Source organism: Vidua chalybeata, chromosome 2 (assembly GCF_026979565.1).
Source record: "Vidua chalybeata isolate OUT-0048 chromosome 2, bVidCha1 merged haplotype, whole genome shotgun sequence".
NCBI classification, from domain to species: domain Eukaryota; kingdom Metazoa; phylum Chordata; class Aves; order Passeriformes; family Viduidae; genus Vidua; species Vidua chalybeata.
Window position 1 is genome coordinate 34,680,756 of NC_071531.1, and position 18,966 is coordinate 34,699,721.

At 43.0% G+C, this 18,966-nt stretch overlaps 2 protein-coding genes across 4 annotated transcripts in view; both read right to left on the reverse strand.

The window, feature by feature from the left end:
* DHRSX (dehydrogenase/reductase X-linked) overlaps window positions 1-16,900 on the reverse strand; it is a 162,661-nt gene extending 145,761 nt beyond the window's left edge. Inside the window, exon 1 of the mRNA XM_053934433.1 lies at window positions 16,596-16,900. Coding sequence (XP_053790408.1) covers window positions 16,596-16,707 — 112 coding nt within the window. The 5' untranslated portion in view covers window positions 16,708-16,900. The remainder of the gene's footprint in view (window positions 1-16,595) is intronic.
* ZBED1 (zinc finger BED-type containing 1) lies at window positions 7,398-16,682 on the reverse strand. 3 transcript variants are annotated; one of them, XM_053934431.1, is made up of 2 exons: window positions 16,596-16,682; window positions 7,398-9,755 (listed from the first exon to the last, which is right to left on the reverse strand). In XM_053934431.1, exon 2 carries the CDS (start codon window positions 9,702-9,704, stop codon window positions 7,617-7,619), a length of 2,088 nt encoding a protein of 695 aa, XP_053790406.1. In that variant the 5' UTR covers window positions 9,705-9,755; window positions 16,596-16,682; the 3' UTR covers window positions 7,398-7,616. The 3 variants fall into 3 exon arrangements, with proteins under 3 accessions (XP_053790406.1, XP_053790405.1, XP_053790407.1); XM_053934430.1 differs by lacking the exon at window positions 16,596-16,682 and adding an exon at window positions 15,912-16,034; XM_053934432.1 differs by lacking the exon at window positions 16,596-16,682 and adding an exon at window positions 10,647-10,710.
* Window positions 16,901-18,966: the final 2,066 nt, after the last annotated feature.

The window sequence follows — 18,966 nt, forward strand, 5'->3', positions numbered from 1 at the left end:
CCATCCCCTTCCTTCAGGCATGTGCAGACCAGAAAGCAGCCTCAGCAACACAAAAACACAGGGAAAACACTCTGGAGGAATCTGGTTTTCCCTCTGCAGAGCACAGCAACCTTCCTAAACAGCCTAGAGAAAAGGCAGAAGTGCAGCCAACAGATCAACTTTATGGACTGAGCTGATCCCCTCACTGCAGGGAAGAGCCGACTCTGGGATAAAATAAGAATGTTATCTTCCATCAGCTCTAGCATGCATTGCCAAAAAAGGCACAAAAAGCATATTGCAATGGTCTTAACAACTGACAAATAGTTTAATGTATTATCTCTGAATTTATCTCTCTAAAAAGAACTGTGAAATCTTTGTGAACATTGATGAAGGGGAGGTGGGGTGGTGTGGGCAGAGCATGCACAAGGTGGTTTGTCTGCAAGACTACAGCAGGACTTGTTCATGTGAGCACTTTAAGCCCACTTGGGCGTTGAATCATACCTTCAGATACAACACACACAAGGTTGTGCTTTTCTCACTTCACTTCTCTGAGCAGGTACACAGGAATCTCTGAGCAGCAACACCAGTCTCGCATTCTCAAGACCACGGGGCAAACACCATTATCCTCAACCCACTGCTCATTCAAACCAGGCAGTAAATCATGAACTGAAGTGCAGGTGAACCTCTGCCTACATTCACCAAAGCTTGAAATCATGCAGGTCACATTCTCCTATTCTTACACTTGGAATACAAGCAGCACACACCAAATAACACAGCAAAGAGCAGCACCAATGTACTTGCTGCCTGCAAAGGAAATAAAGTGGGGCTTAGAATGAGGGACAAAAAGGATACATGCTCCACTCATCCACAAGACTGGCTTTCTCACCACAGTGCTCACTCCCTTGGGACCTGACAGATTTATGATCAGTGACAAGTTCTTGGACTGCATGTAAATGTTTATCTATGTAGATCAATGTGTCAAAATATCATCAAGAAACAGTCCCTTCAGCCCACATTCCCACAGGCTGGAGGCCAGGTCACAATAAGAGCTTTAATCTCCCTTCTTCTCCAATACCTCATTAATGAGAACTTCTCCCTGGCCATTTGGGAGTGCAGAAGTTTTTTGAAGTTAACAGAGCTCATTGTCAGCAGCATGTGAACACCAAGAAGTTTGTAAAACAATTGTTTTACAGCGTTCTTAAATGTCAGACTACAGGAAGGTTAGTCATTTAGCATTTTTAAATGCTATCAGGATTTTTGGACAGGAATTGGAGACTCCTGATAAAATTTCAGTGTTTTCCCTAGATGGACACACTTCCTATCTGTTCCCATAAGTAAAGCATTTTCCACATTTGTTATTAAATTCCTTCTGTTCATATAAGTTCTGCTGTGTGCTCAAGAAACTTTTATTTAGTGCCAAACCACTGAGTGCATCCCAGAGCACAAACTCACACCAAACTGCACTAATACCCATGACACATAACTGTGCGTTGCTTGCAAAACACTTCATTTTTCTCTCACACACACACATCAGAAGGTCCTATTTGAGAAGATGAAGGTTTCCCTTGGAGCACTACATTCACAATATGGGATGGGATGTTTCTGGCATGAGCTCTCCTGATGCTGACTTGACATCTTTCTTGTTATGACTACAAATTCCTATCACTGTAATGACTCATGAGAAAAAAAAGCAAACAAAAAAAGTGAAAAGAAAGAAAGGGAGAATGAAACCCTTTCAATTGCAGTGTCTGTAAAGACACATTGATCCACAAAATGTTTCAAATTTAAAAGCATAGCAGTATCCACTGGAGAAATAAAAAATGAATCTTTCATTCCTAACTGCAAGTATCTGGGGACAATGAACAGACAGAATACTGTATGCAATCAAAGAAACTGCCTTTTTAAAAATAACCTTATTCTGCATTGTTTGGGGAAGCACTATTGAACATGACACCATGCACATGCAGCTATGGACAAATACAGCCATATTTTCAGTGAACTAAGCAAAAAAAAGAGGATTAATTCTCTACAGATATATCTTAATTCTGAGGCTATCACAAACATGTACAGATGCATTTTAATTATCTCCTTCCTAAGAGTGTTAAAAAAAGACAGCATTTCTGACTTATTTCAAATGGAAGTATCCCCTCCTGTCTCTTTTACTTACAAACAGGACTGTCCTACTGCTTCTGATAGCTGAATCTTGGTGTACTTCTGACCATGGCATTTATTCCAGGAAAACCACTCAAAATGTTACCCCCAAAATATCTATCAAATAGAAATGGAAGCTTTACTGTCTATATAAAATATTTATTTAAATGTCTCAGAACACTCTTTCCTATGTCAGTATTAAACACATGACTATTTGAATAATGACAAAATTTCCCAGGCAGAGCTTCAGCTTAGAGCACAAACCAGTATCTTATTATGGTATTTACCTTAAGCCCCTATCTAAGGGAAGCAGCACAGAAATTATTTCTACCCTGACATGCTTATTATGCCTTTGGCTCTGAATGTAGTTCCTTAGCTGTGCTGAGCTCAATTCCCCAGCATATTCCCCTCACAGGCAATTTTGGTCCAATTGAGCCATGTGTTCCAGTGTACAACACTGTGGGGAGAGGAAGCACCAGCTCTGCCTTTTCACACCACGGCACATGTGTTGTAGACCCCATGGACTGGAATACAAACCTAGTTTAAGCTCTTTTTAAACTGAATTGTATCTGATCTCAAAGAAGTTCCTCTGTAAGAGAAGCTGGAGTTTGCCTCCCTACTGCTTCCACCCAGCATTCTGCCCAGGCATGAGCAGGAAGAGAAGACAGGACGGAGGATTTGGCAAACTCGAGTCACTGGAAATAAGTAATAGTGATGCAAGGAAACCAGCACATGTGTGCAGCAGGTAGTAGTCTTTTCAAAACCTCTGAAAAAAAGTTACATCTGATCATCATTTCAAAGCACTGCAGATGGCAGCATCACTTCCGTGATCTTCTGGCAGCAAGAGAAATCAATACCACTCAGTGTGTGTGGAAATGTCAGCAGAAATGCTCAAAAATATTAATATTTTAACAATTCCAAGTTCTGAGACTCTTATTTGAAAATAGTTGCTCAAACAGCCTTTGAATTTTTAAAAGCATATAAATGGAATTATGTTTTTAGAACACATGGTAAGATCAAAGACAGTGGTTAGTTTTTCATTTTTTCCATTTTTTTTAATGCTAAACTCAACTCCCTTGTGGCATTTTAACTCAACTGCAGGGGCACTGAAAGGGCACTGCAACAACAGCAAAAATATATTTAATTGATTTTTGATGTTTAATCTAAAGGAAATTCTTTTGTACTTAAAAACAACAGCATTATAAACTGAAACTGCAGAGATGTTTTGAAATTACAGTTTAAATAATATTAAGGCATGCTTTACCGATGTGCTCTTAAAAGAGACATAAAATTAAGCTGTATCTTCAAATTCCCTCTACACTATCAAATGTTACTAAAAAAGCAAAACCAACTTCCACAATTTCCCTATGTTCCCTAAAAAGAGAACATTACATTACTTTCGAGGAGATAAGGCAAGACAGACCACATACTCTGGTCCAAAGGGGAAAAAAAACCCGCAAAACTTAAGAGACCATAAGAGTCCTTCCAGCAGAGCTAAAAAGGCAGTCTAGACTAGATGAAACCACCAGAACCACAATCATGAGATCTTCAGAAGGACACTCAGAAATGGAGACTATGAAAAGGAGGATGGTGTGCAGACACTAAAATGTAATTTTTCCAGCATAAAGCTTCCTTTACCCAGTTGTCATGGAGTGTGTAAAATACACTACTTCTGTGTTCACATACATGCATTTCCCCTCCTTCAGAAATAATGTCCTCAGGCAGCCCCTTCTCTTTAAGCTGGAAGAAAATCAAGAACTACATGTCATTTTCAAGTATTCAGAAGTCCCATAAAATATTACAAATAACCAATTTGTGTTTCTTTTGCTTTTAATATTTCTGCCTGCTTACAAATGCTCCTGTAATGCTAATTGGACACCATGACATTGGTTAAAGAAAATGCTTGAAATTAATCTAACAGACTGCTGCAATAGAAACTTAAAAACATACACCCTTTCCATAAATAATACAGAACTTTATTGCCCTCCTTTAAACCAAAGCACTTCAGACAATGTTTGCTGGAAAAAAATCGCCTTTTCAGTATGGTTCAGGCTTTTCTCTTTGTCTTCACATAATCCCTGATGACAAAGGGCAGTGAAATTTGTGCAAGAGTTGGTCAGAAACACAAAACTCCCTTCAGTTATATTGTTACCCCAAAAACCTCACCTAGCCCACTGAGTTTTAACCCTGAATTGGCAATACCTAGTTGGTGACAAGGGCAATTCTTCTTTTGACACAGAGTACATACTTTGACAGCCTGCTCAAAAATTCACTTTTTCAGCATGAAAGTACTCAAAAGCTGAAGTTCATTCCTCTATTGCCCCTCCAAAAAGATGTCTCTGCTGTACTGAAGAGAAAAGGAAACGTTAGAGGCTGTAGATTCAAAGAAGCTGTCAAGAAGCAAAAACATTAAGTTGACTTAATAGCATTATTGGGAAATTGTTCTGGGCCCACTCTTGGCAGCAAAATGAGGGTTAACTCAAGTTGTAGCAATATTTAAAATAGCTCTGCAATCTTCCTTCTCCACCCAACTAAGCAACAGAAAATCGTGTCAATAAATGAAAAACACCACACGTATTTAAGTGAGAGAAACCATCTAAACTTCCAACATTTTTTATCCTCATTTTTTTTAATCCAAAAGATTTGTACAGCATTTTTAAAAAATAACTTACAGGATCAAAAGGAAAATAAATGCATAGCTTTAAATCCTTAGAATACAACCTCCCCCTACTGTGGAAGAGCTCAAAGTCATAAAGTGCTGCAGATATGACCACACATCAGACAAATTATCTAGGAACTAACTTATTTTTCTGGTTTATTTAACAATATTCCAGGCTTAGAACATTAAATTAAAAAAATCTCACAGACAATGAGTAAGACTAACAATGGTTTTGCTTTTTTTTTTTTTCTCCTTTTTTTCAAAGAATGCTGAGACACGTCAATTGAACCAACTACAATTTTATTTTGGATACCAAAAAATAAAAAGAAGCTGGAAGGAAGAGAGTAGTGCATTGCACTGATCTCAGTAAAACTCCTGGTAAGCATCACTGTTTATGTTCAGCCCTAGTAGGATGAAGATGGACACAATGCTGCCAACAGGGGAAGGCCAAGTGCAGACCAAAGGTGCTCTGGGCTTTGCCTTGATTGTGAGGGCACAGCTTTAAATTATGCTCATGTAAAACAAGATCCACACGCTTCAGCATTTGCGCAGGTCCTGGAGGGAGGGCTTGCAGTGGTGGTAACAGCTGCTGCAAGTGATGACCACAAAAACCAAGAGCTCTATCTGGCAGACTGCTGGGGTGTTACAGGAGCTCAAGTATCTCAGTCCCTTCCATAATTTCATTTTGTTGCCCTCCCAGATAGCCTATATACTTGTGGAATTTTACACCAAGCCTGTGTTTTGCACCTTGGGCAAACATATACACCTCTCCAGTGGACATGGAGAGTAGCAACATTTGACAGGATGCACAGTGCATGTACTTTGTACAAGTGCAAATCACTTTTCAGGGGCTGGAAAGTGAAACCCCAGGCTTACTAACAGCCAAACACAGGCCACACCACTTGCTAACTGCATTTTTCCCAGGCTTAAACATTTTTGCTTATGCAATTGCAATTACTTACTTCACTGTTCCTTCAGCCTAACTTCTGTCCTTTCTCCTCGCTCACCCATCCCTTCCCACCACCTACAAAGAACGCAGAGGCCTCAAACTTCCAAAATCTATTAAACCAAACCATAAACAAACCATTTGGCAATAGATTCAATTCCATCACCATTCCCATTATTGTATGTTCCTGCTGTCTGTGCTCTTTTTACAACCAATGTCCAAGGGTGCCATCGTGATGAAAAACCCCAACTTTCTTTGTCCGGAAAGTAACAAGACAGATACTGCTCATTGTAGACTAACACCAATGTGGGGGGGTGAGACACCAATAACAGAAATAAAACCCCAAGCAAACTTTGACTGTAAGTGGAAAATGCTAGGAGTCCTCCACTGCACCTCAGGAAAAAAAAGCTGGTGCATCCATTGTGTCTAGCGTGAACTCTGATCCCGTTTATGACCTGCAGTATTTCATAAGAGATGGGGGTGGGGGGGTCCTCAGGTTGGTTTCCTTTCTTTTTTCTTGTTTGTCAAGTTCTCAAAAGGGTTTAAAACACTTATGCTTGGAGACACAAAGGGAGTAGCTACAATACACAACTCATTGAAAACAGTACTCAAACATTAGACTGAACAGGACTGAAGTCCACTCTACAAACTGAATTAAAGAGACAGGTGAAGAAAGTTTTTAAGTGCTAACATAACAAAAAACAATTTTAAAGATTCACTAAGTATATGTGAGGAAATTGAGGGGTCCCCTTCTTTTAAATATATTTACATAATATTAAAGCTTTTTATTTTGCTTTTCTTGCCAACAAAATTTTCTAGCTCCCCTGGGCAAAGTCCCCATTAAATGAAGAGGTTAAGGATTTTCTAGCATAGACAAACCGTTAGACCCGTGGCCTGTAGACATCTCCCTGCCCTCTCCTTCCCTCTCTCCCTCCCTCCCTTACCAAAGGGCTGTTGCCTTGCCTGCTACACACCATGTGGCATCAGCCATGGCATCGGCACAAGGCGAAGGTAACACAACACTGCCTCGAACCCACACTTGGTTCCCACTTTGCAAAAGCACAAGAGACTACAATCAGGTCTTGCTTAGACACAAAGCAAAACAAACAAAAAAATAATTTTGCCATTTAGCTGCAGTCAAATGGTAAAACTGGACTAATGTGGACACAGCAATACCAGTTTAAGTGTTTATACCATTTACATTGCAGTGGAAAGGAAAATAAATTATCCTGGTATAAATGCATCCACACTACAGCCTATGCCAGCACAGTATCAGTTAAAATAATAACACATCAGTTCCCTAACCAACATAATTATACCGGCTGAACTTTACTAGCATAGACCAGACCTAAGACATGAGGTAGTGAAAATCAGGCTCAAGATCTTTTTTCATTCCATAGCAACAATATATTCTAAAAATATTCACTGCTCAGATCTATGGATTTTAAAAACATTTTAAAATCCAAAATTTAAAGCTAGCATCCTGAGTCACACAGGATTTACAAATGGAGGCATAAATTTAAAAAAACTTCCTCAAGGTCCTAACTCAGGAAAATAATTTTATGATAGAAAGCACATAAGCATGTGTTTGTCTCCCACTGAAACAAGTGGAAAGGAAGCACATGGATAAGTGCTTTCTGAAATCTGGGCCACAGTCAGAAATCATGGTCTTTGTAGAATTTATTTCCTCATTCATTTCAGTGCTGTTTGATCACAAGTCATTCATGTTTTAAGTGGGAAAAACACAGACAATGGAAGCTAAATCAAGTTTGTTACAACTGTTCAATATTTACAGCATTCATAGCATAAAACAGAAGAATTTTTGGTAACTTAAGACAAATACCTCTTTTCTTTGTCATTAAATGTACCACAGCAGTCCTGTTAAACAAACCCACTGTCTCGAATATTAAAGAAACTGTTGTTTATGTTTACTGAGTCATTTAAATTAAAAATCTGTTCCTGTTCCAAACCCCACTCTCCTTCATCTTCGTCCTCCGGTTCTGCCTCAGACCCATTGCGACTGTTTTCATACAAAAAGATCTGCTCATCCACGTGAGCCGGGGCTAACCGGTTTCTCTTCGCACTCACAACATTAGCAGAAGAACCAAAAAGGCGTTCAGGGAAGACCCTTGTGGCCAGAATACACCAGTATTTTTGAAGAACCTTTGGTAAAACTGGAAACAGTGCTAGTCTGTCAGACCACCACTTCAACGGGTCTTCATTCAAACCGAGGACCTTTTGTGACTTGAAGTTGCTCAACTCCTCAACGATTTGAGCATGCCATTCCTCCTGGTCTTCCACGCCTCCTGTTTGGCAAAAGATCTCTGCGAGCATGTTGTTGATGACACTGGTAGGAGGAGGAGTAGAGGAGATGATGATTTTTTTCATAGGGGGCTCTTCTGAAACAGTGAAGAATTTCTCCTCAGTTCTAAAACTATTTTCTTTTACTTTCTCCAGCAGGCTTTTTGCTTCTTCCACCACTCTGTTTTCCACCTGCTGCCTCTCAAAGGCTGAAAGAAAAGGCAGTTTTTTGTAGCGGGGATCCAAGAAAGTTGCAACATTGAGAAACATGTCTATCTCAGGTGTGTGCTGGTAGGTGGTTGACAACTCTTTAGCAATCACCTCCTTTGCCATGCTGATTTCTTTCAAATCATTCTCTTTGATGTTCAGAGTGGTATTCAGAAGCATGTGGAGAAGTGGCTTCACCATACTTATCGTCGGGTACTTTGAAGCAGACATCATCTCTGCAACCTGCTTGAAAGGCTGGAGCAGCTCCACCAGCCCTTCGATTGTATTCCACTCACTGGATTCCAGCATGAGGTGGTGGTTGTTGCTGTCCTCCACGAGAACAGCCGCAATGACAAACTGCTGCTCCTTGAGGCGCTGCAGCATAGCGAGCGTGCTTCCCCACCAGGAAACACGGTCACTTACCAGCATGCAGTGGAGAATATTCTGCTGCTTCTGCTTTTCACTCAGCATGTACATTGCGACCGTAGACTGCTGAAAATACTCCACCAGTTTTCGGCACCTGGCAAGAAGGTTGCACAGTTTGGGGAGCTGAAAAGCTTGTTGTATTCCTGCGTTAAAAGTGTGCCCCAAACAAGGCATCTGTACGGGAATATCTAAGAGAGAGCAAGCTTTTACAATGTCTTTACTGTAATCTGTTGTAGCACCAAAGACTTTTGTATTGATCCCCCACTCAATGAATGTTTCATAAAGGACTCGTGTAATGGTCTCTGCAGTGTTATCCTCCGGTACTTCGAATGTTTTCAAACACCGCGAGTTCACAGCCAGGCAGTTGGCAGGACTGCTGCTGAGAAAATGAACTGCCACAGTTACATACGACCTGTTCTGGTTTTCGCTCCTCCACATGTCTGTGGATATGCCACACCACAGAACCTCAGTGAGCTCTTTCAGCACAATTTCTCTAATAGCACTGTACTTTTCAGGAATTGCTTTTGTACAGAAGTACTTCCGGCTTGGAAGTTCATACCTGGGGTCCGCTGTTCTCAAGAGGGCCTTGAAGGTAGGTTCATCGACAATGGAGGCTGGATACATGCCCTCGCAAATTAAGCTGATGACTGCAGATGTCAGTTCCTGATGTTTTTTGTTTTCATAGTTCTGGTAGGTCTTCATGATGAGGCTATCTTGAACAACCTGCTGCGATGACTCCGGCTTGATTTTTGAAAATGCTGTGGCAAAGGCTTCCCTCATTTGCTCAGTGTTACTTTTCACAAACTCACAGAATTCATCAGGATGATTTTTCTCAAGGTGGTAGGAAAGGTTGGACGTGTTCCCTGAATAGGCAATCTGTGCCATGCAAATACGGCAGTAGATCTTCTTCCACTGTAATATGCATCCTTCTGCATTTGTATCAAACCCAAAGTACTTCCACACTTTACTCTTTGCTCTCGGATGAGCCACTAACTTTAGGTCTGATGGGGAACCTTCTAAACTTTTATTCTCCATTGCTTCTTGGCCACCGTCCCACCTTTTGATCCTTCACTCATTAATGAGTACCTGATAAAGGCAGTAAGATAAAGATACAATGAGAAAGCACAAGTTTGACCACACTCAACTACGTGAAATCAGCATTTCTGTGAATGCATCAAGAAACCTACTCACTAATTACATTTGCGAATTTAAAGACGAAATTTATAGGAAGTATGACCTATAAGAAGCCCACTGTATTGTCAAAAATTAAAAGGGGTTTTAATATATCCCATTCTACTGTGAAACTGAGCTAGAAGACCTGAGTAAATATTTTTTTCTGGAATTTCATAATTTTGGGTAGAGAAACCATAAGTACCACCATAGACTTGATAAATTACTGTCACAAGAATTGGTCATCTGCTATAGTATTTTCCTGCATCTTAAGTTTGAACTAGACCAACATCCTCTTGCCAAAGAATTACTGAACTTTGCTGTTAACATTTATTTCAACTGAAACCTGATACTGAAGGAGCAAAGGTTTTCTTGTTTGTTTATTTTGAAAGAAGTTTTGTAAGCTTGATCTAACTCTTCCAGATTTTGCTTTAAAAAAAAAAAATCTGTGATGCAAATTATGGCAATAATCTGCTCCTCTCAAATGTAAAGATGTTTTGTGACTGAAATAAAAGGAAAAGGAGTTTGAACCTACATGCAGATCAACAATACATGTCTGACACCTTTCCTGTCCTTCTCTTTCTGAAATCAAAGTCATCTCCTAAAGTACCAGTTCACATTTGTGGCTCCTGGAATAACAGTACATTATAATCACAGGAAAAGCAGACAGGGAAGCACTAATAATTGTTATTATCCACATCAGCTGGAAAATAATTTTGCAGCATTTTCTTCAAAAGGCTACAGGAGTTGGGAGGGGATGACACTTGAGATGAGTATGGTGATAAGGCAAGACTTGGCAATCTGTACCTTGTATCTGCACAGGAAAACGCTTCTTGCGCAGTCACATGCAAGTGCTACTTGAGGCTTACAGTGCCTCTGTGAACAGTGCTGGCAGCTGGCACCCACCAGAGCTGATCTCACTACACCAAAAAGCCAAGTCACAGAACAGCACAATTGCACTGACACGTCTCTATTTCTTCCACACCACGGTGACAACAACAAGCACTGGGAAGGAGAAGGAAGACATTAGTTAGACACAGATGCAGCTTCCTTCACAAAAATCCAGAGAAAGAGAACAGGAGAACATAAGGAGCATCAGACTGAAAACAATGGCATTGCTACTTCTCTGCTGCTCAGGAGCTGCACCTGTGCCCAAGCCTAGAAATCCTCAGGTGGTAAGACTGGCTGGTTAGGGCAGGAAGAAACAATCTGACTTTTTCACATTGCTGCAAGGGAATATTTAAAAAAAAAACTAAGCCTGTGTGCAAGCTTCGCTGGGGTGCTTTCTACTGTTGGAGAACATTCACAAGAAAAGACAGTTTTCTCTCTGAACTACAGCTGGTATTTCGCAACATTTTCTGAATGTCTTGAATGGAAAACCAAAGACAGGTTAACCGATACTAAACACGCTTATCTAAACACAGCTGTTTGTTGAGAAGCAGAATGAGAGATGCAGGGCAAGCAATTTATTGGATTTGTTCTGAAGATTTACTTCTGGGTGTAGACACTTTGCATTTTTTCCTGAGGGAGGGGCAAAGTTCTGCCTACTAGCATGCCTTGTACTGTGATTCATTCAGTGCCTTTAAGTTGCCAGGATAAACTATTGATTCAACATGGTAATGCTGCCTAATTCCAAACATGTGCATATCAACAGCACCAAGGTATGCAATCCCACAAAAACGAATCATTTTGAAAGACCAAGTGGTGTAATGTGTAATGAGGTAACCCTGCCATGCCATCAGATAGTGCACTGTCATATCATATTGATATATATTATCATAGCTTTGAGATTCTTCTGTTTCAATCCATGACATGGTGTCTCAAGGAAGCACAGAGGCTCATGGCATTTCATTAAGTCTTACAGTTTTCCCTGCAGTTACCTGGCAATTCCTGAAAGAAAGGAGAAAGGCGCTGAAATAAAAGAGTTGATGCATCTTTAATGTTTGAAATTAGTATGACACACCTTGGATCATAAAAAGTTCATCACCAACTTACAAACTAGAAGTTATTTCAGAGTATGAGTGTTACAGACTCACCCCACTCTTCATTCTTACGTATGTTACAGCTTTGCCTTCACTTTGTGATGTATCAGGCACTTGGCAATAGTGGCCCAGAGTAGCACTGTCACAGCTAAGGATATGCCAGTGTAATACAGCCTTTAGTAACAGCTCAAATATAAACTGCTCATCATGCCTGCCTCTCATCGAGTGTTATACAGCATAACTAGCATTACAAACACAAACCCAAACCCCGTACCTCTCATTTTACTCCAGGAAGAGGTAAACTTCTCCACTTTCAGAAAAACAGTGCTCAGTCTAGTCCTGGCAAAAACAACAGCAATCCTGAATTCCCACCCACAGGAGAGCACCTTTGGAGCAGCAGCTGCTTCTTTCCCTTGCCTTCTCCACACAGCTGGCCAACACCACCAGCCAGTACCGGGACTGAGGCTTCTAAGAGCTTGCAGAGAGGATCCTCTGCTGGCTTTGTAGCGAACTCTGCTGCCACAGGAGGCGGAAGAGTCCATCCAGACTTTCTGGCCCTAGCTCCTCATCCCTGCTGCTCTTGGGGCAGGCTGTACTGTCTCCTCACACCTCTCAGACTCCCTGTCTCATTCTCCTAACACAAGCACATGACTTCCCTCTCCAGGGCAGGCCTTGGGCCAAAATATAAATGCTAGTGACGGCTTGTGTCATGATGGCTAGTGAAAGCAGCTGTGCTACCCTTGCAGGCAGGGCTCGGTTTCCCCACTGGCAAAGAAAATTGGTTCAAAACCTGCACTACAGTCACTTGGATTGTGAAACCAAGCACAGGGATGTGAGGAAATGTGCGGTGTGCAGACACCCTGCAACCTTAGCTCTGCCTCTCTGTGCATGCACAGCAATGGCACCCTGTGGGTATCCTTGTCCCACAACCTTTGCCTCAGTCACCAGAGGGGCATCCATAAAGCAAGTGATTCCTCATTCTGAAACTAACTTAATGACTCTTTTAGGGGCATGCGTGGAGAGAGGGTTTAACTGCTTGATGTAACTGCATTTTTGCCTGCCATCAATTCTTTCTACCTGGTCATTTCTCTACCCACCTCTGGATGATTTACAATCTGGAGCTCACACAGCTTTGAGCAGGAAGTGCTCAGGCTCCCACCAGACTTTACTCTTATAAAGTAAGAGACCTCAAAATATGAATCAAAATTAAGAGATACATGATCCTAAATCAATATTTCACAATTAACTGTAAACAAACTTGATACAAATGTAGATACTGAGTAAGTAAAAACTGAGGAAACTTAAAAAATGTATGAAATTTCAATCACTTTTAAGAAGAATAGGAGTCACCTTTAAGGTCTCCTTAACTTATTCCACATAACCACATTCTTCAGATACAGTTTTCTACACATTACAGGTTCCAAATTTATCTACAAAGACTTCAAAACTACTATGTAACGCTCAAGATTTAGGTTTCCCCTACTAAATTTCAATGAAATATGTACCGTAGAAGAAAAAACGCAGGAGAAAGATGCCAAATAAATTCCTTGAGAAACTTTTAATTATATGAACCATTTTTCTTATCAGTAGAATGACTTTTGGTGACCACATTTCCACTGGTAATATCCTGGTTGTCACCATTAATATTGGTTTCTCTTTTATCAATCCACTGATTAGATTTTGTGTTTTTAAAAAGCTGTTTTAATCAAGAACTTTAGTCATGCAGGGCTTTTTTCCTCCCTCCAATTAATTAAGATTAAGCACTGTAAAGAAGTCCAAGCAGTAGTTTGTAAGAAAACTATTAATAGTTTAAATCACTGAACACTAAAACTACATATTAGCAGTTATACTGTTTATGCAGTTAGTACTTGGAGAAGTATTTTTAAGTTTAACTTAAGTTCCCCTTTATTTCTGCACTTTCCTCTATGTTGATTTTAGTTAGCAAAGCAATTGCTGACTGCACAACATGTTTGTAGTCTCAGCTCTGTATTTTCCTTCTCTGAGCTACAAGATCAGAATTTCAGGTCGACTTCCCTACTCAGTGTAGAGGTGGGGGGCAATCACTTGAATAGAGAATGTTATTATTTTTTCAGTTTTCAACTCAAAACAATTACCAGATTTTTGCACTGAACCTAGATTTCAGAGCTCAAACTCCTTCCCCAAAAAATGACTTGAATTCCATCTATAAAAATCGGATGAACTCCAGTAGGATGTAAAAGAACACAGGGGTCACTTTTAAAAGCACATGTGCCAAGAGCACACAACTCTTAAATTAGGGTAAGGAAAAATAAAAGTGAAACTAGTTTTGTTTACTTGGATTAAAATCCTTCACAACAAGGATAAGAAAGCAACCTTTTCTTGGAAAATTCAGAGGCAGAAGGGCTGTACTGAGACTAGAACTTTTCACTCATCCACAGAGCTAAAGGACAAGCCAGCAGACATCTCTCTCTTTTAAATCATCCAAGCAAGATCGGGAGCACTGCTGCACAGAGTGGGAACTCTGATATGGAAACTGGGACCAAGGAAGACAGGATCAGAGGAATGCCTCCCGGTCCTGTCCTTCCCAGCTCCCCTTTGCGATTCCAAGCTCTCCCAACGAAGGCATCCTGACAATAAAATGCCTGTACTTGCGAGAGTTATGGACACCCCTTAGAAAAGATACAGAAAATTTTAAACATACAGACCTTTCTAGACTACCATCTGAAAAAGGTATTCAGGGTTTTCTTACAGGAACTGTAGTTTACTGATCCAAGCTTGTTCTAACAACACTTTTGCTTTTTGTTACACTGACATCACTATTTTGAAGTTATTATGGAAACAAGGTTCATCTGGGTAAAAAGGTTCCAGTTGTTAAGGTGAATCACTTCTTTAAGCAATGGCTGGACACAGTGAGTGAAAGCAAGGCAGCAGGTAACTGCCAAGAGGGAACTGCGTGCAAACAACTAGCTGAGGAGGAAACCACTTGTTCTTGGAAAAAAACCATCACAAGTTAGGGCTCAAAGAAAACTTTTCACATCTGTCAAATCTGCCTTGGTCCCACTTAGGTAAGTGACATTTCCTAGATTGGATCTTCATTGCCTTGCTTTGGCATTTCCAAATTCAACGCTTTTTTTTTCAATAGCAGCAAAGAGCAGAGTGCAAAAAAACACTGGGTCACATTTTCGTCATGCTGTTTCTCTGTGGTTCAAAAAAAGATTTGGAAAGTGTTACACACCCTAGGCAAAATACGCAAATTTCCTCTGCCAAGAAACACTAATGCTAGAAAAATGCTCAGATTACTTCAAACCATATGCACATCTGCCCTTTTTGTGTCACCAGCGTCTTCTCATTTGTTTGACGGTTTCACTGCTGCCTTTTGAGAATGAGGAAGGGAATCCCAGCAGAAGAATCAGGAATGGATAAAAAGTACATAAAACACTACCCAAGGATGCAATGTGTGAAAAGATGAACAAATAGGCTCCTATGGTGCGGTGTACTTGTTCCATCTCCTTCCCAGTACTTCAGATACTGTCTATACCAATATCCTCAGCTGCCCGAATTTCTTACTGAAACACTAGGCCCTCTCAATATTACGTTTTTTACTGTTCCTCTGGTTAAAACTATCAACAGGGCCACAAAGCCTCACTTGCTGATAAGGAAAGAAAGTTACAAGGCATTGACTTCAATGCAGCTGTATGGTCAGCTCTGATGATAACCTACACATTTGCCCGAACTCATAGCTTGCTCTAAGTTTATAAACTTAGAAGCATTTTGTTTTTTTCTGATAAACTCAAAGTTTCCCCTAAGTCAGAATGTTGATGCAAATCAGAAAAGTGCAAAAACCTAACTTCTTAAACAAACGACTAACCTGAAGTCCCTTAGAAAAAACCTACAAGTGTCACTCACTTGTCAGTTTAAAAGCTGTCAGCGAGTGTCAGCCAGTATCAAATACTAAGCTTTTGGATCACAGGTACGTTCACCTCCTGGAGCAGCCGAGACAGGGAAGCCGAAAGCGGTGGTCCCGGCCGCCCCGGTGGGGTGGGGGCACAGGGGGCAGGAGAGCCGGGGCCGGAGGAGGCTGCCCGCCGCTACCCGCCTTCTAAGCACCTACCTGGGTTGAGGGAGGGAACGCCCGCGCGGCTCTGAGCTGAGGTCTCAGGAGACACTGTCAGAGAGCCAAAGATAGGAAGAAGAGAAGCGGGGACCCCCGGACCACGGAACCCCCACACCGCCACCCGAGGCCACAAGTCAGGCCGGCGTGCAGCCAGGCGCCCGTCCCGGGCCCGTCCCCCTGCCCCGCCCCGCGTCCGGGGCGGCCGCGGCCCGGGGGCCGGACGGGGCGGTGGGGCCGGGGCCTGGCGCCGGCAGCGAGGGTGGGGTGCGGCGGGGGCGGGGAGGGCGGCCCGCCAGTAGCAGCCCCCCCGGGGCCGCTGGCTTCGGGCAGCTCGGCGGGTCCTGCTCGGCCGCCGAAGGGGAGTAGGGGAGGAGTCGGGCGGCGGCGCCCGTGCCGGGGCCGTCGCGGTGCCTCAGCCCCTGCCCCGCTTCGGGGGATGCGGCACGGCCCGGGCACCCCACGCTATAGCCAAGGTCGCGGCTGCTCTGCCCTGTTCTCTCTTTCCCTTCCCTGTCCAGCCGCTCCCGGCTGGGCCGCGCGGTCTCGGCCCCAGGGCCCCAAACTGCCGCCTGCCCGTGGTGGGTGGGGGGAGGCGCGGCAAACTTTCCCCTCTCCGCGGCGGGGGCTGCCGCCCCCCGGCCCGGAGCCGCCCCGCCCCGCGGCGCTGGCTGCGGTGCTCACCTGAGGCCGGGGCGCACCGCGGCTGGAAGCGGCGGCGCAGCTGGTGCAGGATGACGCGAAGGCCGATGCAGTACACCCGGAGCAAGGGCACCAGCGCAGACAATAGCGACATGGCCGCCTCCCGCCCCGCGGCGGCAGCGGGCTCGGGGAGCGGCGGGCAAGACACTGGGCGAACAGGCGGCCGGCGCAGTGTTTCCGCCGGGCCGGGCCGGGGGGCGCGGTGCGGCTCCCACCCACCCACGGAAGGGAAAGCGCCGCCGCTGTCACAGCAGCGCTCGGGCTCGCCGCGGCTCCCGCCCTTCTGGGCATGTGCGGTGGCGGGGGAAGGGAAGGGAAGGGGCGGCGGCGGGCGGACCGGCCTCGGCGGCGGCGGCAGCGGCGACAACGCGGCGGCTCAGCCCCCGCCGGGACGCCCGAGCAGCTGGGTAGGGGGAGACGGAGAGGGGCGGCGTGCGCGACGCAGCAGCGAGGGGGGAGGCGGTAGCGGCGTGACAGCCCGCCCGGTGAGGCCGCCGGGGTTGGGGCGCAGAGACTCTTGCTGCCACAGCTGTGACAGCTACAGGCCAGTCAGTGCCTAGGCGGAGTGAGGCACACGGCGTTGCATCAGGATCCCGTGGCTGAAGGCACTCATCGAGTTGTCTCACCATTTCCCTTCACTCTGGCACAAATGAGGGGCTGCTGCGGATTCCCACAGCGTCGCTGGGTCTGGGCACGACCCCTCTCACCTCGGGCATCCCTCAGGCTCACTCCTCTAGAGGTCTCAGTTGCAGGTACCGATTTCTCCAAATGCAGCTCAGTGTACGGAACTTTCCTACCTCAGGAGCCGGGACTTTACATCTGTCTGACGAATGCCTTCTTTACAATGATAACTGGTATATCGCCTGCTATATCGTGTTGGCAGTTTTCAATGCTCAGCCTTAGTCTGAGTACTCGGGATAGAAAAGTGGGTCCTGCCTACCAGTTCTTCTGGTAGGTGGCTGGTTTCGGCTACAGGAAATAGAGCGTCTAGTCCTAATGCCGTGGTTTTCATTCACAGAACCGGTAGGTTTTAAAAAATGCAGATGAGCCTCAGTATCGATACAAACCAAAATCAGTCATTGCACAATAGGAAACGTTGGCCCATATATTCAGTTTCAAATCTTTAGGTAACTTTTTGTGTCTGAGAAAGATGGGAAGCCATACAAAGTTCTGGAAGTGTATTTGAAATGCAATCTCCTAGCCTGTAAAAAAACCCCACTCCATACTTTCCAAAAAATAATGCAATTAACAACATACTTTTTCACTATCAGATTACATTGCTCAGCAGAACTGACTTCATGTCTTCTGTTAGAAATACACATAAAGTAAAAGCATAGTGTGTAGTTGCTCCAGGACAAAACCAACCATTTAATTTTATGTATCTCTGATGATTTTTTTTTTTATTAACACAGAGAATTAGACAAACATAAATCATAGACATCATTAAGTCACATCAATGAGGGATTCATTCTTAATGTATATTTTTTGCAACCATGCATGAAGTAGTAGAAAGAGCAACACATAAAACAACATGAAAGAAGAAACACATTTACTAAAGGTGAATTATTCTTTCAACTTATCTCATCAAATCCCAACTCTTTTATGTTGCTTTACATCCTTTTCTCAGAGCTACACCATTAATGAAAGCCCTTTCAACATTAAACTGAAACTTGCCTACAGTGTATTTACACAATCTGTATATAAATAAACCATACTTTCTCAGGTTTTCTAGTATAATAAAATCAATTGATGCATATTCAAGCTACTGCAATAAATACTCCTCTGTCTTTTTTCAGACAATGCTATCCAAGGAATGAGACTTAAGCGAGGGAAAACTGATGGGTTAACATTACAGTCTTATTGGACCCACTACTTTTTCTCAGCTTGTTACAATGATTTTCAGCCCTCCCTGGTTCATGAGTACAGTGTCACAGAAAAGATGAGAGTTTTTTTTTTCCAACCATATATTAAATTTTTTTTTTCTAAATGCTAATGGGGCATGGAGAAGGAATGGAAATAATTACAAAAGGCTGTAGTCTTTGATTCTTTTCAAATAGTCTTCTAATACATGCTTATTTTAATCAATACTTTCTTTTCTTTGGTTTTCAACAGCTTGCATCTTATTATTGACACTTTGGTTTTTCTTGCAATCATTTACTCCAAAGCCCCAAGTATTCAGTATGGAATCTCATCCATCTACTTTAGATACCTCACTGAAACATTATTACCTCAATGAAATTTTAGGTGTCTTAGCTCTGGAAGGGACAAAAGGAGCAATCTAATTCCTCAGCTTTGCTGTGTGGGCAGAGGACACAGAGAGAGGCACTTCTGAAGACCTGCAGAAAATGACAGC